Genomic DNA, 24,317 nt, shown 5'->3' on the forward strand with positions numbered 1-24,317 from the left:
TTTTCTACGGCATTTAGGAAGAAATGAACGGAATCATCTTTCTCTCAATAATCTACGATCCCGTATACGAATACTCCACCGGAAATCCGTACCATCCCAGTTTCGTGGGGTGATGACTTTCAGTAACGATGTTTGAACAACTTTAAGGACGTGGATGAACGAGTGATTTGAAGTTGTTTCTACAAACATTAGCTATTTAATCTTTCTGAGGAAAATTTTGTTCTTCTGCGCAGTTTATCTGAACTTAAAGGCAAAACGCAAATCATCAGGAAATAATCGTGAATTAGGAAGTAGAAGACGCTAAACGAAGCCAACACTAGCTTTTTAGACTTTAGACGCTTAAAATATGTTGAAAATGAAACTGGGTGAATCAAAGAATAGAAATGGAGACGTCCTGAACTATTTCATTTGTTATTATTAGCAGCTATTGGAACCGAGTAAGTTGATAATGAGATTAACCAATTTTTTAAAATAATTTTCAAATGGTTTATGTGTCTTTCGCAGCATTTATTGCGATTCAGATGCCATCTACGTAGAACTGATCACCCGTACACGTACTGTTCATTGCTCATCAATAAAATCGCAGCTCAAATGCATGTTTTCCGCACCGAGCATAGAAATCCTTATCTGCGTACAGGATCTCGCACTCATACTGTCTGCGTCCCTCGGTTTCTACCAATTCACTTACTATTTTTCAATTCTCTCTAAAGTCTCTTTTAATCATACGGTATGTGCATATTCTCGACCAGTATAAAAAGCTATAGATCATCATGTCATACAGTCTGGTCCCAACATGCAACGGCTTCTTCTCGTAGCAGCTCTTTACTTTGGTGGCTGCCTCGCCAATGACGTGGGTGGCTTGTTCATAACCTCCCCGTATTCTCACTAAAATTGCTGCAAAGGTTTCGAGATTTACTTCGACTACATTTTTTCTTCTCAATCACAAAAAAAGGTTTTTTTAGGGACGCAGTCGCACTGTTGAGAGATTGTATCCTGGAAGAAATGTCTTTCAAAAAAAAATATTTTGATGATAGAGTCCATAAACAATTTTTGTAGAGCCGAGCGTATTAATTCTCATTTTTCACGCATTAGATGGGCTGGAAATAATTAGTAATTTTAAAAAATAAACAAGAAGGTTCACAATAGATAAAGAACAGATTTTAACAACTAATAGTTACTTCTTAAACCTACAGGAATTTTTAAAGTTCACAGCAACAACTCGTTAGGATCACCTGCTGCGAACGTTACCCACGGAATGTGATGTTTCAGGCCAAAAACGCCACCGCGCAAGGGACCTATGGAGTACAAAACGACTACGATCAAGGATATGAAAGCCCACCACCGCCACCTCCACCCAGCTACGACCCCTACGTTGGCTATCAGTTCATACGACCACCGCTTCCTCCATTGGTTGACCGTGAGTTCTTCTGCCTATCCTCTGTTTTGCTCCAAATCTCATAGCGATTTTTAAGGCGATGTATGCGACCTCGATGCATCCGTGCTGCTTGTCGTTCATTCGAAACGTCACGGACACCGTTCTCACCACCATGATCATCATGGTCATCACCTCAACCGTGCACACAGAGTCAGGTAAGATGTGGTAAGTTTTGCGCGAATCACAGCTAACCTGATCTTTATTGCTTAAGATGCTCCGTAATCGCTAACTATGATGAGGACTCGTGCAATGTCTGCTGCCAGCACGCTGCCCGCCGAGATAAAAAACTTCAGAACGTGAGTTACTACGTTTAAAGGTTCTCTGAGGTATAATGCAGTGCACAGTTGTTTCCACCTTTCATTTTTTCTCACTCCGACCTCAACTTTGAGTAACACTTTAGAATCAGAGAATCATATCTTTTGAACACACCTATTCATCTCCTCCCCTTCTCAACGGTTCACGTCTAGGGTACTGAGATTGAATGTGTTGAACATGCATACCATTTAATTTTGTACCCTGGACGTTATCCGAAATATTTTCATCACTCTCTCCATTTTGTAACGATTCAGTCGCACATCAACGACAAGTAGAAGCCTCATCAAGCAATTTTTCAAGATATTCAGAACCAATTCGTTGGTTTCCTCGCAGTCACCGACGATTTCGAAGGCCATCGACCCAGTGAAGATCACAAGCAAGACGAGCAAGACGATGAAGATGAGAATGTGAACACTTCTTGTTCTCTCTTATAATACGTGGACAATCACTAGTATGTTCCAGATGAGGGTCAAACGCAGTCACGATCACTACTCCAACAAGGTTGAACCGATCCGAGTGGCAGAGGTAACTCAGATATCCGTATGGAAAGTGATTCAGAATTTAAAAACATCTATTTCTAGGAAGATTTCAAACCGAAAAAGTACTACAGGAACGTAAAGTGCGTTTGTTGCGCTCCAAAGCGTCCTCTTCCACCACCGCCACAACCAATTTATCAGCAACCAGTATACCCATCGAATGATCAACCTAACTATCAACAAGCCACTCAACCTGTCTACCAAGCACCTGTGGAAGCTCCACCAACCTACGCAGCTCCGCAGGCGTCTCCTGTGCAGGCTCCATATCCAGCTCAAGCTCCAGCCGCTACCACTTACCAAGCTGCTCCCGCACAAGCTCCTTATCCGGCTCAGGCACCAGCAACGGCACAACCTACTTACCAAGCTGTGCCCCCGCAGAGCCCTCAACCGTATTGAACCATGTAGATTAAGGACTTTTAATAAAAGATTTATGAAATTTTTGAAGCAATACATAGAACAGAGGTGGAGGCAATGAAAATTGAGAACTGAGTTTCTATTACAAGGGATTAGACTTATGGAAGGCAAAATGTGAAGAAAATATTAGTTTGAGTAAGACAAGCAGACGTACAGAATAAGAATCGCTACGATCGAATCGAATCGTAATCGTAGCGAATACGATTCGATTCGAGTGATTACGATTCAGAAAAGTGAAAGACTGATTCTTTCGGAAATCCTTTAAAGGCAGCGTATCACATAACAAATTTTGATAGGCATATATAGAGTTCGGAGTGTAGATCACAAGTATGAATGTGGCGTCCCCAATTCCCCCTAATTGTCCTAAAACGGAGTGAACCCCCGTAGATCTTTGGAGGTACATGAAAAAGCGCAGTCTTGTACACTCCTGTTTCCTCAGCTGCCTATTCATTGGTCTCACTTGAATCGACTGCTGAGGAAACCTTATTGCTTTGCTCGTGGCGCATCTATAAATGCGAGCACGTACCTCGTAAGGACAGACGCCGCTTCCCACATTTTTTGGGATCGGTAGGGAGAATTGAGCGAAGTCACGCTCAAATTTGTAACCTACACCCCGTTCTTACTATTTGCCTGCAGAGGCAACAACATCGTCAGTTTCGTAATACGCTGCCTTTGAAGGATGATGTGATTTTTGCGAACATTCGCATGACGGTCGCCTGTAAGAATCGTACAGCGGATGTGACTTCTCATTTTGATCTGCCACCATCATTTATCCATAGCTCACCTCTATCATTTACAAGGAGGAATTTTCACTTACTTTTGAAAAAAACTAAGAATAACGGACAAATAAACAGCGTTTTATGACAAGTAAGGTTATATCGTAGTACATTTAGTAGCTTCACAGCACCCCTCCTGCCAAACTATAAGTTAGAACCAGCATAACATGAAACTGGTTATATTGGGATCTCATCACCACAAGATAGGGTTAAGGATGGAGGTCACGAGTATTAGCGCCATTTACGCTCAACTTTCCCTAATTGTCCAGAAAACGGAAACGTTTTTCTCGAACGAATTTTCCTACGAGGCACCTCACAACGTGTCACACATAGGAGTGAGCGGAGAATCAATGGACTGCTGATGCTGTCTTTCCTGCTGGCTGGTAGACGCAGCTCTTAGGCCTGCGCTTTTATGTGACACGTTGTTGGGTGTCTCGTGGGAAAACTCGGTTAAGACCGTTTTCCACTACAATTAGGAAGAGTTTGGCGTGGTGGCATTCATACTTGTGGACTACATCCCTTATCTTATCTTTTAGTGGAGACATCAGTCAGTTTCGTGGTGTTCTTTCTTTGAGGAAACAACCTGTGAAGTAGGCTTTCAAGAACTACTGACCCTTACGGTCCTGTAGCAGTAAAACATGAGCGATGAGTTTAGTCCCATTCCAATTTTCCTTTGAATTCATCTGCGCTACACATCGCTGCGTATTTCAATGTCGAAAAAAAGCGTTACTCTGGGTAACACAAGCTGCTGCTGCCGAGCTCTTTGCAGTAGTTGCATGAAATTTCCACAATTCCAGTGCATTTCTTAACCACCGTTTGTGATCACCTGCTTCATTGAAATGTTGTCTGACTCGAGCTGTCTGAACATGACAGAACTTCATTCCTCACCCACACTCTCGCAACATTTCATTTCGCATTTCACTCATAGCCGGTGTGGACGTGGCCGCCACATGATGCTGCATGACGCAGCGTTACCCAGGAAATACCAACTCGCCATCCCCTAAGTAGGACGTTTCAGGTATTTTTCAAAAGAATCACTTGAGAAACTTGTTCACAGTTCCTTTGTAACTTAGATCACCATCCTAGTACTTAAACTTACTTATCGAACGTCAGAATGGCGTTGTTAGACAAGGTTTCTAGTAGACAGATAGGTTTTAAAGAACTCACGAAAGAAAGGAAATGAAAAAATGATGGAGAAGATAATAAACACCAGAAATGTCATGAGCAAAGCATTCTTTCAAAGAAAGTTTTCATTTTCATTTTTCAAAGAATTTCGAATAATTCAACTAAAAGTTTGGGCACATTTCAAAGAAACGAGCCCAAATTTTCAGTTGAATTATTCGAAATTCTGGAAACCCTATCAATACGGATACGTTATGTGTTTTTCTCTATATCGTTGCATTAACTACTAATCTTGAGGACAACTCTAAGACAGTGTGTGCGACCTGAGAGTAATTTTAGTTGAATTTGTCCTTATTAAGCTTGATTAGCTGATTGATCTATTTTAAGTCTTGGATCATATCATCATGCAAACGCAATGGGAGGCCAAACCCCAACGCAAACTGGACGTTGGCTTCAACTACTTGCTGTGCCCGTGCGCTTCGTTATTATAAGTCGACGCCATGGATGTGTATATGAAGCGGGCCTATTTTGTCAACAAAAACCATGTCCGTCGTAAACAAACCATTCCCTGACAAACTTCACTCGCCCAGTAACTGTAATCGACCCTCGATGACGGTGAACCACAACTCGTTTTCCTATGAAATTTTTTCATTGCCCCAGTGAGCAGTGTCCTGATTCAGCAGATCACAAGCGCTTGCAAAACCGTTCCCAGAACCCGAGAGCACTGAGTTCATTTGCACATTGTGTGCATCACATCAGAATTCTCACCTGTCCTACCTTGAAATACTGAAATGGTCTGTGAGATGCGGAGAATTCATGTGAGGAACGTGCGAACTTCGCATGTCTCTCGTTTCTCTGCGCATAGTTTCAGTACGTTTAGGTTCACTTCAGGTGATCGGCTGCAACATGTATCTATAAGCCCCTGGATAGCGGGATGGAATTGTACGTGTGCGTGTTCGTTTTCGTTGAATAATAATCAACAACTTGTGATCTATTTCCTCGCCAGGATCAAAATCAAAAGAATAGATCAATCGGGCCACGCTACAATGTTAAACTGCCAGTACTGTCAAAATAAGTATAACGTTACATAATAATGTGTGTGTAGTAATGTAAAATGAAACATAACAAATATAGTAATGCATGTAATACGATAGCAAAAAATAATAGTGCGAGTATATAATGAGCCTAATGATAAAAAGAAATCTCAACTGAATCTAGGTAGTGCGAAATGGACATACACATACATATTCGTTCAATTTATCCTTGTCAAGTTATCCTGAAGCTGATCAGGATTCCACAAACAAGGGCGGTGAGAGCAGTAGGCACCACCTTCAGAGCGCCAAAAGAAACTTGATCTGCGATGATTTTGCGGTTTTTTTTTTCTTTTTCTCTCTTGATAATGCCAGTTTTTCGTGCATTTTCATCTATTGTAAATAATGGATCCACATTACGTATACATATCACAATCGTAATGTTTGTTCTAAATTCTCATTATTCTCATTCAGGTCATTGAAGAAATGGATAATGAATTGAAATAAGAAATTTTTTCAAAAAAATAACACAGTAGTCGTTCCAGTTCTCTGCCACCTGCTGTAATTTAAAGCAACTTGATTTCACTTTGATTGATACTTCCTACAATGAAATCGTTTGACTGTCGACTACAAAAACAGTTTGTTCAGTTCCACCGTTATTGTTTGCATAACATTTATATTTGAACGTACCCAGTTAACTGTACCTCAACATATTCATTGTTGAAGAATCGACGATAACCCCAAACATCCTTTTTTACCACTTCCCACAAATGCTATTGGTCTCTTTTTCCAGGAAAGAATTGAGTGTTAGAGATTTTAGTGTTCAAAATCCAAAACAATAGCAGCAGTAACAGCACTTAAGGACACTTTCAAAGAATCTAATTCTCAAGCTTCTTGAATATTTTATTCCACGATTACCTAACGTATATCATTGTGAATAGCAACAAGAAAGTGGTAAACAGAAATCTTGACCGTGAGCGCCGGAATCAGCTAAATATATCCATACCTTTAGTTCGCGATGTTTTGTTTTACAGTCCCCGAAAAAAACTTCACTTATGACTCACACAATGCAACGTTTTTTTTTTCAACATTTCCAGACGTTTGTTTTGCTTCGCTGGCAACATGTAGCCATAATGAAATTCTGTTGCTCGGATTTGCATAAGAAATCATAGCAAAAGACTATAACATATGTAGATGGAACTTTCTGTGACACGAGAGCACGTGATCATCTCTCTGGAACCCAGTTACTTTTTGCCGCACTGCATCCACTCAACCGTTTGATAACCTTTCAAACCTGAAATTCACGAATCATATTGTCCAACTGCTCAACCGTTTCGTATGTTCACATAAACAGGATCAGTGTCATTCCAGTCACCTTCTTTTCATTCATTCTCGACATATCACTTCACTATTCGATGTGGTGAGTAGAAATGATTTCGTTTGCGACGGATAGTCTTATGCTTTACCAGTTCGTAGCTGGTTTGCTTATCCGAACTGGTCTTCGCTCCGTCTCGCTCCCGCCTATCTTAGGCGCACTTCTTAACCGTTTTTTCAATTTTATTAAAAACAACGCGTTGAGCACTCTACAATCTCTCTCTGTTTTTTTTTTGTTATTTCTTTATTTTTCACGCTTTCAGCACTGAGGTTTTGTAAGTGAAAGGCATTTCAAATGCCAACTAAACCTTAGGTTCACTTGTATAAATATATATGTACTGGTATACTAACGAATTCTCTCTTTTAAAGAGGTTCCGAACGTATAGAACGAAGTAAATAACCAATTATTATAATTTAGCCGTGTAACGCCCTTCCTTGACTAGCGCGACATTCACAAACATTCGCTTTTGGAAGCATCAGTTCAAGTTTCTATTTTCAATTAGTAGCATATACTCATCCGTTCAAGAAAACTCGTCCTTGCAATATTCGACTACGAGTGTTTTTTTCGCATACATCATGGTACACCAAAAAGAAGGAAACCATATTTTGTCTGAGTCAAAACAAAAAAGAAAGAAGATTCTGCACCTTTTTTGTGGCTGTGGAAACTGCCGCAGTCCTTCCCGCGGCGGGTAAACAAGTCGTACTTCTCTTACAGAATCTGAAGAAACCCAAGAGTATGTAAAAGAATATGCGTTGATATTGACATATGTTAATGAATTTAGTCGCAGAAGTATAAAAAACTAATACATTCGTGACATTTGTATGCATGTTTTTCGCCAAAACTCAAATGTCTGTTGCTTCGCATCTGATACGAAGATATCATCATTGATCTAGTGGAGATGACGCATAAGTAACTGTTTGCTCAGATCCCATTTTGAGTCTTGGGAATCTCACCTCGGATGTCAGTTTTTTTTTTTGCGAAACCTCAATCATTGAAATGCATGACCATATGGATGTGGATGACCATATCTACATTCAATGCACTACTTCTCACCGATGGTTAATTTTGGGGGTAAACAAAACCCAGGATTCATCACGTTGAATAGTGGTCTTCAATTATGCATCCCTAAGATCTCAGGGGAGCATGCAGCTTCAGAACCCAGGACGCACCTAATCATTGCAGATATGTCTAAATCGAGAGCGGTCGTTATCGTAAGTGTTGCTGCCGCGGCGATCTTCTGGTTTTTCGGATATGTCGACAATATCGCTTCAACAGCCCATAGTGACTACATGACTGCTGAAAGCTCTACAAATTCCAACATCGGTTAGCCTTTGAAGTTTCTTCTGAAAGGATATTTTTGGTACTAATCGATGCTTGAAGAGGAGAAAACGGAAAAACCGACTGCAACGAAGAATCCTCTCGATGGTTGTATACTTCCGAACTTTGATCCATGGGATGAAGAGATAATACCAGTTAGTGAAATAATGCTTGCATTGAAAATTAGAACTTTCTGATTAGTTAGAACTTCAATCGCTGACCAAACTTTTCTGGAACATCGTTTGTGGAAGAATAATCAGCAAAATTCGGCCCTCATAGTGTTACGATTGTGGTGTGGCCATCGCTGACTCCATTCTGGCTGCAGACATGAATGAATACGGCGAGGGACCCACCCATCATAACCCTTAGCTTTATCATTTTGAATGTCGTTCCAGGCGCAGCTGCTTACGCAAGATCACGAAGCTCCTAGTCATTTTGACCTGAACATAGCAGCACGGCTCGACGCATTTTCGGTGATATGTGCGCTGACCTTTCTCTACAGTAGGAAAACTGTAAACGACTATAGTCGCGAGAGATTCTTAACAAAACTACTGCCAAAGTAAGAATGTACTGAAAACATTGCAACACATTCGATGGATAAAGGAAAAATGAGTGTTAAAGTTAATGAACATATAGTTGGGTCAAAAGGACATGAAGTACGGTGTAGTTGCACGAGCAGTCGCGCTGCAGCAACGCGGTTTTTGATCGCCAGCAGACGCACTGTGAGCGTTTTGTTTGGCAGTTTACCAAGTTTTGCAAAATGATGTCACCCTAGTTTGTCACTCTACTCCAAATTTTTGTTACACAAAATGGAGTGCGCTATGAGTGACCGCTATGAGAGATAAGTTAGACAAAAAAAAGAGAATAATTCAGTATGTCAACCAAGACTACAACCCTCTGAGGAAGTGCAACCACAGCTTCAAACCGATGACAAGTCTTCGAAATGGGATTGTTACAGTACGTGCGAAGAATGTTTCTTGTTGGGGAAGGTGAGCTGTGCTTTACTTATATTCCAGCAAGTTACGTATGTACATGTGCTTTCTACACCCCATCTAGGAAGTACGGGTGCACGCAAAAACTTTGTTTTCTCATGAATATACGCTACCTGATGACTCTCTTTATTCTGACAAAACAGAAATCTAAAGAATGACAGAATAAGGGTGCGCTAGATCCGAACTGTTTGAAGATAATTTGCTAGAAATCCCGGCACATGGACATCGAGGGGAGCTAATGTCGCTCCTGCCCATGTGTAGAGACCGTATCTTGCTGGACAATGATAATAGTGTTATTTTCTTTCAGCGGGGCCTAGCCAGTAATTCGTCTTCGTTTGTCGTCTTGGCTAACATCAACAGCGTCAGCCCAAATGTAAGAAGCAGGCTAATTTTTTCCAGCCACGCTTTACTTATGCACGTATGGTATGTGCACATAGTCTATCTGGTACGATGACACTGGTGCTAAAGGCATTCAACCACAAGTGGTACTGGAGTTATTTTGGAGGAGAAGTACGCCCTCTTCCCTTCCAGCCACTTTTGACTTACGGCTGCTGCCAATTCAGAATCAACCAGCTAGTATTGCTCTTTCGACAACCTGGTTGAGGCGTTGCCGCAGGCCCACTGCCTTCTGCGTCGTTCTGGTTCAGTTGAGTGCGCATACATCAAAGGCATCACTTCACGAATCTCGGGTGGTACGGATTTCAAGCGGGTAATGCCTGTATGAGGTCGCAGATTGTGGGGAAGAGGGTGATTCCGTTCATCTCTCCCTGTATCAGTGTAAACGGACGACCCCGAACGCTGTTTCTCATGACGGCTTCTGTTGCAATGCGCAACCTTTGCCCCCCGACCCGGCCTGCAATTCGTCCGAATGGGTTTTCGACGAATCGCAGGCGGAGGGCAAAGGTGGGGCGCTGCAATAGAGGACGTAACAAACAGCGTTCGGGGTCGTCTGTTTGCACTGATACAAGAAGAGATGAACGAAATCACCCTTTCCCCACAATCTGAGGCGTGTGCACACGGCTGGCGCGCTCCAGTCAGACTCGCTGTGGAAAATAGCGCGCCGGAACGCTCGAAGTCGTATCTTCAGGGCTGTTTTTTACGGCAATTAGGAAGAAATAGGCAGAATCACCCTCCTTTCCATAATCTACGACTCCGTATAAGCATAATCCACCTGAAACCGGCACCACTCCAGATTCGTGGAGTGATGCCTTTAAGATAAGGCTTTTCCCAAGCCGTTTTTCTAAATGATAGTGAATCGGGGGTGCTCAAGCTCATTCGGGTTAACTACACCAATATCCCTTCCCACTAGTGGAGACATTATAACACCTTATTTCGTAGTGTGCTCCCTCTATCTGTGCAGGACCCATTGACGGTGATTGTGGTGTGACTATAGTCGGGTCAAAACGACATGAAGAACGGACGGTTGCGTAAACGGCTGCGCTCGAAGGGGCGCGGTGAAGACAGCGGTTGGAATCGAGGTGGGACCTTGGCAAACTGTAGAAATGGGTGTCGGTAGCGAGGATCCTTACACGGTTCCGCTGCGCTCATTCGCGCCGCTTACGCAACTGTCCGTTCTTCATCTCGTTTTGACCCAACTATGCAATACATTCATCAGAAACTCCAATATAGTTGGTATAAAAAACTGATTATCTTAACTGCGATATGTTTTCCCTCTTAATCTTACGCGATAGTTTGGAAAACTAGAAGTGTGCAGTGTTGTTCATTGCAATCCGACTGTGTTCCCTCATCGTCCAGTTAACAGGTGGCGGAAGTATAGTAGAGTCAAAACAACACGAAGCGCGGTGCGGTTGCGTTGCGTTCGAAGCGGCGCAGGGAGAGCGTAGGGGTTAGGATCGAGTGAGGACCCTTGCTATCATCGTTCATTGCTGCAGTTCGCGATGGTCCCAATTCCTCCGCTTTCTCCATCGCACCGCTTCGAACGCAGCCGCTTACGCAACTGCACCGTGCTTCATGTCGTTTTGACCTGACTATACTCGAACAACACACAAATGAGTGTCAACTGCAGTGTAACTCTTACACTACTTTGCTTCTTATACGTAGTACAACAAAATGATAAGGACGGGGAGAGCAATATGTAATGTTAGTTTTTTAGGTGCTTAACCCGACACTCTGATACGCGGAACAAGCGTGGCCGATGGGTTAATGTAGATGATGCTGACTTCAGATGCGACATTGTGGAGACAGTTTGCAAGAATGACCAAGGCAAAGGCGTCTATCAAATGGTACATGCACAAATAATAGAGAAGTAAGTAGCAGTGATATAAAGCATGGTATGAAAGTGTGGATTCGGAGAAGATGGGTTGCGGTTAACAGCTTCATCAATTTTGACCCTGATTTCTATGAGTTGTTATGTGTTCTATGTAGCAGTTCTTAGAAATTTATCATTGGAGGAGAATAATTTAGGGATGATTCAAAACCGTACAGGAACATAGGTAGGAACGATAAACATGATGTCTACGTCATACTGCTCGACTCCATAGCATCCACCCAAGGAACGAGGTATCAAAACCTGTTTACATAGCGAAATATTTCGCCACAATAAAGTAGGACCAGCTCCTACGTATTATATGCCTGCTCAAGGATAAAGCAGTAACTTTCAGGAATTTACCACAAACACTGCATTTCTTTGAGAAATCTATGCAGGCTGTTTCATTCCCACACATCAACAAAGTAGGACTAAATAGTCGACCTAACGGTGTAGCATTGTGGTTCGGTGGGTTATGTACAGATACACGAGTCCTAAGGTGAATATTTCCCTTAAGGCAAAAGAATGGAAAAGGTGAGCCGGAAAATTTTCAACCTTCCCGATCTGGAGCCAGATTGGACGTACGACTATTTTTGTAAGAGATACGTGGACAACGAAACATTTTTGCTGAAAGAGTTCTCAGAGCAAGGATATAAGGTGACCTCTGAAGAGTTTTTGTTGTCATATAGCCATTATTTCATTTGTTTGTTTGTGTGATCGTATATCAGCTGCCAATATTTTGGTATGATGCGGAAGTGGATAGAAGAATAAAGTGCCTGCCGCTGATCAATCCGCGTGGGATTCGCCAACGCGTCCACTTCAATTCAGAATCGCCTGAGATTTTTGAATTAGACTAATTATTAGGTATCCTGTACAAGGACTTGGGGGATCAGCTAATGACGCAGACAAGTCTCGTAACAACTTGTCGACTTCGGAGAGATGAAAGGCTTGTTTGTCTCTAGTTTCGAACTATCGACCTTGCAGTCGCAGCGTAACCTCTTCCCAACTGCGCTACAGCCGCGCCTTTGCATTTTCACAAAGACTGATCAACGCCGTGCGCTGTTGTAAGTGAATGGTTTATAAGATGACAATTGTACGCATGATTACCCTTTCCACTTCGTTTGCGATCTTATCTTTGCCACACATAAATCCGCTATAACTGTTTCCTATGCGATTCTACGCTCTGAAGAAATGAAGTCTTCCCTAAGAAAAAGAATGAAGTGAGGCATTGGTTGTTTTTTTTTTTTTGCTAATATGGGAAGTTAGAGGAAGCGCTTCCCACGTTCTTGACGTTGGGATTTCTCTATGAGTAGGTGACAGTAAAGAGTTGCCTAGTCCACGGGAGTGACAAAAAACACGCTCAATTTCCTCCAAATCCAGAAGATTGCATATGTTAGTTCTGCGCGTTTTTCTCTCCCATAGGATGAATAGTTGGGTCAAAACGACCTGAAGCATGATACAGTCGCGTAAACGGCGCAGCGAAGAGTACCTACTAGGATCGAGTTGGGACCACTGCGAACTGCAGCAATGAGAGGAGCTATCATGGGTCCTCACTCGATCGTAACAGCTGCGCTCCACCGCTTCGAGCACAGCCGTTTACGGCGCTGCTCAGTGCTTCATCGGCAAACTGTATAGCCGGCATGAAGCACGGATAGTTGCCGTAAATGGCTACGCTCGAAGGGGTGCGGTGAAGACAGCGGTTGGGATGGAGGTGGTTCCATGGCGAACTGCAAAGATGGGTGACGGTAGCGAGGATCCTTACATGTTCCCAACCGCTACGCTGCACCGAGCGCAGCCGCTTACGCACGCTGTTCGTGCCTCACGCTTTGACTCACCTATACCTTAAAGATGTCAACATCGACAGTTTCGCGATACGCTATCTTTCGCAGACATTGCTCGCCGAGGACTGGATGATGGGAACTCTTAACTGGCCAAAATGCAAAGGATTCGATAAACAGCCGACTGACCACTATATGAGGTTGGCATTTAAACAATCACCACAATTTTCATATCGTTGTGGCAATTGACAAAACATTATAGGCCTTTCCAAATTGCTCTGGAGCGAAACGTAGCACAGCTCTTAAAAGATACGTATGCCCCATCAAACTGCATTGAACAACACCAAGACGTTTTGCGCTATCTACAGGACTTCATAAATTCTTATAATGGTGAGAAATTGTGATGACAGAAGACTGTTGAACTATGTGCAAAGGAAAGAGAACTACTCTGTAAGATGAAGATACTTGTGGTAAACGGCACTGAGTGCTAACACTAATTTTCTGCTTCTGAGGAATTCCGAAGATTGGGTGGATTTGGCTATCGCTACTTGGTCATGATCATGAAAGCGGTGTGATCCATGCAGACTCTGACTTTCAACGCTTTCTTCTTCAGAACAAAAAGAAGGTAAATAGGATTCTAAGACTTTGGTAAATACTTGCGCCATCTTATCATGTTTGAAAACAACACTTCAATAGAAATGTTTCAAGAATTATATGTGATGGGGTTTTACAAGTGTAGCTATAGTTTACAGAGAGATCCTATGAATTCTTTCTTCTTCCTTGGCCACAGACACTAATAATGCTGCCGGTAGATAAGCTGGGAGAGAAATTCATCTTAATGAGAGTAGTTTATTAAACGTAAACTCATTTCATTAGCAGCAATGGAATGCCATGCTACGTCATGGTGCATTCAGAACACATGTTCTAAAAAAAATACACCTATTCTTAAAGAAGGGCAAGAGTAAAATGAATCCTAATTTCTAAAATGACTTCAATTTGAGAACTAAAACTCTTGAATAAATTAGGTTTGGCATCTACAGCGTCTTCTCATTTAGCTCGATGAGTCGTTCGTTATCATCCTTGGAGATCATGGCTTGCGTGGAGGTTTGGTTAGTTCTTTTTTCACGTAACTTTTATATATAATATACAAGTAAATAAATAAATATATATACGTATACGTTATGTATTGGAGGGTCGAAATGACGTGAAGCACGGTGCAATTACGCTCTATCTACTTATTTCTCTTAATAACTTTAGCTTACATGTCATGGATCTTCCAAGACAAATGCTTAGATCTTAGCGCCCCGATTGATTAAGTTATTTACTTCCAGAAATAAGGATGGCACTGAGTGACCCCTCCCCCTTCCCCCCAGCTACATTTTACCCATTTTACCCGAATCGAGTTGGGACCATCGCGAACTGCAACGAAGAATGGTGGGAGCAAAGGTCCTCCCACAGTTGCAACCGCAACGCTCCATCGCACCGCTTCGAGCGCATCTGCTTACGCAATTAAACAGTGCTTCACGTCGTTTTGACCCGACTATATAAGTGTCGTGGGTTTCAACGACTCGTTAGATCTCAGGTCACCCACACGAAACTTGGAAGCGTGGAAATGAGCAATCCTCTGTTTTACATGTCTGTCCCGAAAAAACTTCGGAAGACCACTGATATTTTATCTATTCTGCGGAAGAACGCTAAGAAATTACAAACGCATTACGACATCCGCGCCACCTTGCTCGATATTTTGAAGGTACGCTTTTTTGTTTCTAAGAAAGTTGCTCTGACGAGTGATGAATTTAATTCGTGTTGTCTTTATGTATATATCTTAGTTCTCCTCGGAGGCAGCATTCCGAGCGCATATGCAAGATGCGAAATGTTTCTACCGGGTAACTTCTGTTCAATTCATAGGCATGAAATACTCCCAGATCCGACAAAGCAAACCATTACGTATCGATCCTCTGGTAATATTCGTAATAGTAGCAAAATTTGACTGGAAAGAACATTAATCACGCATAAGTACACGTAAAGGTGTGGAGCAATTCCAATGTCCATCAACTGAATTCTTCGAGGAGACGCTATGAAAACTAGAGGAACTACTAAACCATCCGAAAGGATGTCATAAGACAAGGATAATGAACTATGCTAATCTAACTGTGTACAATTACACCAAAAAATGGAGCAGAAATCCAGTCCCTACAAACAACAATCTTAGAGATACCCTAACAAGAAAACAGATAATGAATCCTTTGAGGAGAACTACTATAGGATTCATCTTGATCATGCTCTATTTTACGAAAAAAAGAGGATGAAAAACGAGTAAAAACAGAAAAAAACTCCAATAAGTTTGTCGTGCTCGGTGGAGACGAGTCAGTGCCAGCTGACAAAAAACGGGTCGTGACAATGGAACAAGTTCGATGCCATCTGCTTGCAGCAGTAAAAGCCGCTATAAAAGTGGTCAAGTACAGATAGCAAATAAATAACCATAATGAAAGGCGGACTGCTTCCGTTTTACTTAGTTCCAACGTGGCATTTTCAGACACCTTTCATGTGATCCTTGCCTTTTTAGGAAACACAGTTGTTTTCAAGTGGCATAGTTGGGTCAAAACGACCCGAAGCTCGGTGCAGCTGCATAACTGGCTGCGCTCGAAGCGGTGAAGAGGAGCGTAGCGGTTAGTGGGAAAATGTAGTTGAGGCGGGAGGGGAGAGGGGATTTAGTGACCCCATTATTTCTGGACGTTCTATCTTACTTTTTTCTTTTAGTAACTTTAGCTTGCTTGTCATAGATCCTCTAAGAATAATGCCTAGATCCTACCGAAATAAGGGCGCCATTGAGTGCCCCCCCCCCTCTAACTACATTTTACTTGCGGTAGGGATCTAGTGTAGAAGGGGGACCTTGTTGGCACCACTCAACACCTCCGGTTCGATTTGAAGTCGGTTTGAAGCTAGCGGTGGTCCCACCCGATCCCAATCGGTACGCTCCATCGCGCCGCTTCGAGTGGACTTTGTTACACAGCTGGACAGAGCTTCAGACCTTTTGACAGTTGCCAATGGGTACACAAACAGGTATAATCTGTGATCAGTCAATCATTCTCTTGCTAGTAATGTTTTTCAGTACCAACCCAATTCGAGTTTCACAGACAGAAGTTTTATGACGATGAAAGGCGAATATGGTACATCCTTTCTCAGGAATCAGCCAGAATTTGAGAGAACGTGCAAGAGCTTACCAATTCCCATCTCGTACTGCACGTGTCAATATCCAACGAAGGCAATAAAAAGGTATATCCTTTCGCAAAGGTTGCTATATAAGCAAATGCTATATCGTGAAACAAAGTTGCTGAGAAACTAAAGTTACAAACAGTTCAAAACCACCTTAAAGGTAGCATAGAACGAAACTGACGTGGTGAGAGAATCCGCGTGAGAAGCTAGAGATGGGGTTGTAGATTGCAGAATCCAGGGTAGTTCAGCTCATTTCATCTTAATGACGTGGAAGACGCCGTTTTTTCAAACGAACATTAGGGTTCACGATCACAGTTGCAGCCGAACGCGAACCAACAAACGCGTAGTCCTTGTGCATGCGCCGCATAAAAGTGCGAATTGAAGATCAGTTATGTCTTCTCAACAGGGTATTTGAGTGGAGCCAATGAGTAGGCTGCTGAGGGAACCCGAGCGTGTACAAGGATGGTGCGTTCTAACGCACCCTGTAGAAGCAAACGTATCTCTGACCCTTTTTACGACGATTAGGGAGAGATGGTGGAACTACCCCGGACCCCGCAATCTACACTCTTACCTCTAGCTTTTGCGGATTCCCTCAACACCTCAGATTCCTGGTATGCTGCCTTTAAACGTGTTTCAGTTGCGTGGACAGCTAGGCGCGAAGTGTAACAGTGGATTCAGTTGGTTATAGATGGGAACGAAGCTAGATGCCCGCATCTCCGCAGTCCAACTGGAGCCTGCGATATTCTCGCATCCAGCACAACCGCTATCCTTTATTACTGTAAAATGATAAAATGGGGGAGAGAGGGCGAGAAAGGTCTTTGTGCTCATACATTCGGACATTCTAAACAAGTTTGTGTGGGCGGTCGTTAGGTACTTGCAGCCAAATATGTGCGTGTAGAAGAGGCTGTCGGTAGACCGAAGCAGGTATATCGAAGGGTAGCTGTGATCACTAAGCCACGCCCATCCATAACCACATCACTGAGGTCATGTACCGTGGTTTGTATTGCAATAACGTGATAGATCTGACTTCTAGGAAAGTTCAAAGAATGAAAGGCAACAACGTAGCAACGTGGAAAGGAAAAATGAAGAAAAAAACGTAGAAAATGAAAATGCTAAAAATGAGGCCAAAACGTAGAAGATTAGTACAAAAAACAAAACATCAGAAAAAATAACTGAAGCAGAAAACGTTCCAAAATAAAACTTAAAAGTTGTAAAAACGAGAACTTAGTCGTTGGAAGACGTATATTTGTGATTGAAGAAACTATATAGAAGATATATTTGTATTTATATATAGCATTTAATGCACGTATGATACTGCAATAGTTTCTACAAGTTTTGATTTGTTTGTTTTACACAAATAAAACACTATCTATTTCTGGGATTTCGTGTGCAATCGTTCGATGTATCCCTATACGTACGCGATCGATACTTCGTACAGAAGCAATACCAGAGATAGGGTGCTTCCTCGAGGGATGTTTCACACTTCATTAGACGATGAGTGGCAAAGAGGCAAGATGCGATGGGCGGGGCATTAGGCAGACGTAGCGCTATGTTCTTCTGACGCTATTAACTCCTGCGCAGCTCAATTAACGATCGCGATTGGCAGTCGTTTTCCCTAACTATAAGTTGTCGCGGAGGCTGCAGATAACTAAACGTACGTATCCCAAGTTTGTATTTCATTCCTCGAGATACAGAGCAGCTATAAGTAGGGTCACTGCCCTACTTACATGCGCCGTCATACATATTTCGTCACTGATGTTTTACTAAACAACAAGGAGGTCAACTATCCGTCCAAATCGCACCTGTGAAAAAAATCGCGCGTTCCGAAATTGTCTTTGTCCAGTTCAGTGCAAGTGAAGTTTCACGCCATTGTCCTTCTTTGTTTCACAGTATTCTAAGCGCACCTATTACAGTCCTTTTTGCTTCATCAATTTTTGTAAACCTTCCCGACCAACCAGTATCTGAACACGTCCATAAAACTTGTTCCCTAGATAAGATAATCGGATCAAAACGAGTGAAGCTCGGTGTAGCTGCATAAGCGGCTGTACTCGAAGCTGCGCGGTGGAGGTGGAGCGGGTAGGATCGAGGTGAGACCATTGATAGCTTCACTTGGATTGCAGCGAGGCAGATAGAGGCCCAATTCGACCAAAATCGCCCACTCTACCGTGCTGCTTCGTGCCCATTTGCTTACGCAAGTGAACCGAGCTTTAGAACTGATGCTACCGTAGTTGCATAATCTTGATTTGGCTGCATTAGTAGTTTTAGAAGCAGTGGGGTTGCTGAGAAACTTAAATAGCAGGTTTAATGGATGAGTTTCTTGGAGGCATCCCTAGTTTTATGCGTTTAGTAAAATCAGGACCACCACAAGCAGACATGGCTACCTACTAAACGCAATCAAGCATTAGCGTGTATGAACTGGGAATGTACGAGCTATATAACCTGTATTTTCATATGGCTCAAAATTCTCATACATTGCATTAAGGTTCTGTCGTCCAGCACATCACCAAAGCCGTATTAACCGGAAAGGTCAGCTACCTGAAGGGGATATGGAATTTATGGCAACAACCATTCGTTTTGTTACGCTAAACTGCCGAATACTGTCAAGTGAACTCCAACAGACAGCCCTGTCTGGGCTTCTGTTCGATATCTCTGTGTGCCGTTTGTTGTGCTGCAGGAAACATGCATCAGAGATCGGCCTATCATCCAGGCCAGAGTCGAAAATTCCACGACACCGCTGCGACAGCAATGAAAAGAAGATAGCTGTGTAAGCATGAGTTGTGAGGAACGACCACAACAACCTGGTGGAGGAATTCGGCTCAACGTCAATTAGGTGCGTCTTTGTACGACCGCGGAGTCACAGACGACGTAAACTCTGGATGACGCAAATGAGGATGGAACTTCAACAACAATCCGATTTACGAAAATGGTGTAATCCAGCGGAGTGCACGTAAGAAAACGGTAACTGTTTAGTCTTAAGTGAACAGACAAACTTCATCGTCGACTTTACGTACAAAAGGAATCATCGACGCCATCAGCTCGATTGCCAGGAATCAGTCGTTTTAACTCCTGAAAAGCAGCGCAAACGGAAGATGAGAACACTCAAACTTCAGCTTGACTACGTTCTGACGACAAACATTCCTCACTCAGATATCCAAAAATCCAGAGTTGTTTGGGACGTCGCATTCGACTCTGATTACCTTGCTTTTCTTCTCGGCTTCAAGTTACGGTTCATCAAGAGAAACCGAGGAGTTTCTCTTCGACCAGAAATCGACATGGCAGATCTGAGATGAATGCAACTTAAACGGGGAGCTAGTTGTTCATCAAGAGAAACCGAGGAGTTTCTCTTCGACCAGAAATCGACATGGCAGATCTGAAAGATGAAGAATGCATAACGAAATTCAGCCATCTTTTTTGTTTTGGAGAACGGACCAGGTAGAAGCTCAGCGATAAGGATTCCTTCACAAAGTGCATCCAGGACGCTTCAAGAGAAGCGCTCCCGGTACCTGTTGCCGCGGAAAAAGTTTTCATTTGCATCTGCGGAGACAAAATTCACAAAATCCGGAAAAACAAGAAGTATAATTCTTTACACGCCGCCCGCAGCAATGGCGATATTTGGCAGAAAAAAGAAAGAAGTTGCGTCGCTAGCTGCAAAAACACCGCGAAAACGAATGGAGGTCATGAGCGAAGGAATTTGAGAAGGCGTGGGAGGACAAGAACCCACGGAAAGTTTATGCTTTATTGAAACAGTAGAGCGGCAAGATGAAAAGATGTTCTCCTGTACTCAACACTGCCAGTGGAGTGGCTGTCGGTGAACCAGCCCTACCAAGTCGGAGGATCACTTCAAGACCTTTCTGAAACGGCAAGCGTCATCAGCTCTTGAACTCGAGCACGTTCATAGACCGATATATGCGGTTAAAGGCACCATCCCACGAATTTGGGGTGGTGCGGATTTCAGGTGGGTTATGCCTGTACGGGGTCGTAGATTATGGGGAGGAGGGTGATTCCCTCCATTTCTTCCTAATTACCGCAAAAAATGGCAAGGATGAGATGAAGAAAATCATCTGTTCAATATAGATCGACGAGAGGATACCTGACTCGTGGAGATAAGCCATCATAATTCCACTCCACAAGAAGTTATGTGTTACAGACCCTAGGAACCATCGAGGAATTTCTTTGTTGCAAGTTGTGCACAAGGTTTGGAATGGATTACCCTGTACCGACTTATCAAACATCGCGAAGAAAGAACGCGAGGCAAGCAAGCCGGCTTTCGTTCTTGCCGATTCACAATTGATTAGGTATTCATGTCAGGAAAGTGATCGAAATCTGGTAGCGGTATTCCAAGCCGACTGGAATTAGGACTCTCCACGTTGAGGCCGTCTTCTCAATGCGCTTAGCGGGTATTGAGTATCAGAAAAGTTTGTTCGTCTACTTTATGACATGGATCAGCAAACAACTGCTGCAGTGCGAACACCAACCGGATGTACACCGCTTGAAGTTGTAACTGGAGTAACACAAGGGACAGTGTCTTCATGCTCAAATTTGCCATCGATTACATCATACAAGGAACAGTCGATCGGTGTCCTGACGAGTTCGCCTTAGCACCATCACGGTGCCTCAAAACTAATCTTGAGTACGCCGACGATGTTGTTATATTCGCGGAGCACAAAACTCAAGCAAGTTGTCTTTGCAGCAACCTTGCATAGAACTTCTACATCCAAATAAATACAAGCAGATCTGAGTCTCTCCGAGACCTCGAGCGGGAATAAGGATGAACGGACAACCGAACGAACTCGTCGATGAGTTTTGTTACCTGGGCTGTACGCGGATGGCACGTGGAAGGTTTCAACAGCTTGCACGCCCATCGAAAGTGGATACAGAAAATCGTCTTCGCTCTTTTTGATATATTAAGGAGACCATCGCCTTGCTCAAAGAGTTCTGAGGAGTTTGTCAGGCTGGTGAAGGTCACCTAGCCGAAAACGGAATTTCTGGACTGAGATGGTGAAAGACCTGAGATAAGGTTCCGCAGGATATGGAATAGCGACGATTGGATTGATTCGGTGCAAACACTCACAGAAGATCGACAATGTTGCGCAGAGCTATTTTCAAGGGAGAAGCACCTCGGCAATCGCGTCAGGCGAAAATATCAGTCGGCCGATTAAGTCATTAAGCCAGGAGATATCTTAGGAGTGTTTTTAACAATCAAAGACAGGAAAAGAAGGTCCTTGTAGAATAATGCAGAACTGCTATAAGTTGCGGATGTGAAGCTGAAACACTGGACTGAGATTGTCTTCGTCCAGTCCAGTGTTTCAGCTTCACATCACGAGATCAGAGCATTATATTGAAATTTAAGAGAAGGAAAAGGAAGATCATGACCTGCTAGGTCATGTGCGCGAAGATCATGTAGTTACAATATGACAGAGCATTAAGCAGAGTGCGTGCGTTGGCCTAAGAAAAATTCTGGATTGATGCAGAAGCAGTCCCCAAGCAAACATAGGTGCACGGTACTATGTATATTTCTGGAGCCCCGTATTTTCTCAAGTGTTGTAAACATGTGTTTAGTGGGTGCTAAAGACAGGGCTTTAATACCCTTTTTGAACAGATCCACGTGGTATTTCAGGCTCAGTGGAGTGTCTATTAAAGGCAGATAAAGAAATAGTGTGTAGTGCAGTACAAGTGAGCTATTGGGTTAATTGGACGGACCTTTCTATGCCGCACTACTGGACCATACAGATGGGAGTTACAATAAGCAACCACAACAGTGAGGACTATCTAAGAACACACCCCTTTGCGATCATTGGGGTCGATGTTGCCACGGGTTTATAATGAAATAGTGCGATGTGGTTGTTCGGAACTAGAAAGAGGTGTATAGATCCATGGAAGGGAGATGAATTACGGTTTCTATTAGTGCGTTATTTCATGAGCTATGCGTGTATATCATTATATGCACTACTGATATGTACGTATGACTGGGGTGTACATTGGTTTAAGACATTCCTTCCAATAAATTTCTATCAGTTTAATTTTTTTTCATGCAGAGTATCATTGAAGTTTCAGATCATCTCAAGTTGCAGAAGAAGCTGGAAAGTCCCTTATGGGGTATATTAACTCATATATCAAAAAGTTCGATCCATCAAAACAATGTGAAGAGCTAAAATTCAGATATGTGGGTTTTTAATTAGTTATTCAACTATATTTTGTAAACTGTAAAGTGCAAATTTAGATAATATCAATATATACTTATACCCCTGAAGAAGTTACAAAGACCTACCAAATCTCAGTGAAAGCTTTACCACCATCTAATGGAGAGTTCAAGGTATGTCAAGAATGTATTGATCAATTTAGACTGTTTGTCTTCTGCCTTTCTAGAAATAAGAGGTCAGATGTAACTTGTGTACAGTCGCCGTCAAACATATTGTGTCGGGTCGTTAGTTGTGGTGAAAATTTAATGCTAATATATCATACGGATATCAGACAGAATGATGACACCAATAAGCCCCGAGGAGCTCTTTTTTTTTTCTTTGTAGTTTCTCATTCTTTTCCCGTATGTGTACATGATTATTCTTCTTTCACAGTCGTTGTCGCAACAAAATTAGCTTATTGTAGCATCGGCGCCATTGCATCGATTATCGTCATAGAGATCGACGGAGGGGGTGTGAGGGGCTACCTCCGTTGAGACCGACACAATATATTCGGATTAAAACGATTAATAGTTTGGTACATTTAGTGGATGTGCTCGAAGCGATACAATGGAACTACGACAGTTGCGATAGGTGGGACTCCCTCTAGCTCTACTCATCTCTGCAGTCCGAGTGTAAATAGCAATGGTCCCATCTCGATCGCAACTGATGGTTCCGCTGTGCCTCTGCGGGCAAACAAAACCGCTTACGTGACTGGGGTCTAGGGTTAAATAGAAATAGAAATAGAATGGCCGTTTTCCATTGAAATAAACAAACACAACGGAAATGTCGCTTATATTATCATTCCATTCCGCTTAAGGGAATTGTTCGGCAAACAAGCAAAGGATTCGAAATGGTTTCACCATCAGTAGAACGACTCAATCGATACGGAAAAAAAGGGGACTGTACTGTTGATTGGCTCAAACACCTTTGCCACTGCAAGTCGTAATAGGATTTTTAATCCGGTGACTATTTTTGCATTCTTGCTAGTTCTTGTATATATTTATTTCTGAGTACGTAAGCACTTTTTATTCTACAACTAGTTGCATCTAATATTCACTTCAACTTCACGCTGTTCGTTTTGTTTATCGTAACCAAAAAATGACAGTATAACATAGCTTGACGGGTGTGTTGAAAAATGTGCAGGTTTCAATATTCTAGTAACATACGTTGTGTGCCATTGCCATACTAATCATTCATGTCCGCAGAAGAGTTAATAAATCCGTTCAGTTATGTTGTTATTCGTATTATTTTAGCATCGCAAATTTACAATTCAAAATAATCTCCTTGAAGTCGAAAAGTAGCGTTGAAAAAATAACTTTACTTTAGCTCACTAGCTATTGTCACTCGAACTTCTCTCGAAATTCTGCGCACTGAATGTGAGTACGCGTTCACTGCCTATGATCCGCTCATCACTCCCTAATCCTCGTAAAGAAAAACCAACAACGAAGGCGCCGTCTCTCACGATTTCAGTTGACGACTTCAGCTGCAACCCATCACCCTTGTGCGCGCGCCGCATCCAAGTGCGAGTGGTCGAAAATCAGTGATGTCTTCTCACCAGCCTATTC

At 42.6% G+C, this 24,317-nt stretch overlaps 2 protein-coding genes across 3 annotated transcripts; both read left to right on the top strand.

The window, feature by feature from the left end:
* Nucleotides 1-793: 793 nt before the first annotated feature.
* RB195_001312 (uncharacterized protein) lies at nucleotides 794-2,682 on the top strand (the record flags this gene model as incomplete). Its single annotated transcript, XM_013449497.2, has 7 exons — nucleotides 794-850; nucleotides 1,270-1,417; nucleotides 1,473-1,590; nucleotides 1,647-1,731; nucleotides 2,059-2,157; nucleotides 2,213-2,275; nucleotides 2,332-2,682. The coding sequence occupies 7 exons, from the start codon at nucleotides 794-796 to the stop codon at nucleotides 2,680-2,682; spliced, it is 921 nt and encodes a 306-aa protein (XP_013304951.2).
* A 1,009-nt stretch (nucleotides 2,683-3,691) lies between these two features.
* RB195_001313 (uncharacterized protein) lies at nucleotides 3,692-23,698 on the top strand (the record flags this gene model as incomplete). Of its 2 annotated transcripts, XM_064198034.1 has the most annotated exons (18): nucleotides 3,692-3,811; nucleotides 4,485-4,494; nucleotides 8,187-8,327; nucleotides 8,385-8,476; nucleotides 9,195-9,310; nucleotides 11,427-11,579; nucleotides 11,738-11,833; nucleotides 11,935-12,047; nucleotides 12,097-12,236; nucleotides 13,469-13,557; nucleotides 13,620-13,747; nucleotides 13,870-13,982; nucleotides 14,413-14,466; nucleotides 14,940-15,107; nucleotides 16,470-16,633; nucleotides 22,628-22,736; nucleotides 22,794-22,886; nucleotides 23,570-23,698. In XM_064198034.1, the coding sequence occupies 18 exons, from the start codon at nucleotides 3,692-3,694 to the stop codon at nucleotides 23,696-23,698; spliced, it is 2,028 nt and encodes a 675-aa protein (XP_064053915.1). The 2 variants fall into 2 exon arrangements, with proteins under 2 accessions (XP_064053915.1, XP_013304950.2); XM_013449496.2 differs by lacking the exons at nucleotides 3,692-3,811; nucleotides 4,485-4,494 and having other exon boundaries at nucleotides 8,189-8,327.
* Nucleotides 23,699-24,317: the final 619 nt, after the last annotated feature.

Source organism: Necator americanus, chromosome IV (genome assembly GCF_031761385.1).
Source record: "Necator americanus strain Aroian chromosome IV, whole genome shotgun sequence".
In the NCBI taxonomy this organism is placed as follows: Eukaryota; Metazoa; Nematoda; class Chromadorea; order Rhabditida; family Ancylostomatidae; genus Necator; species Necator americanus.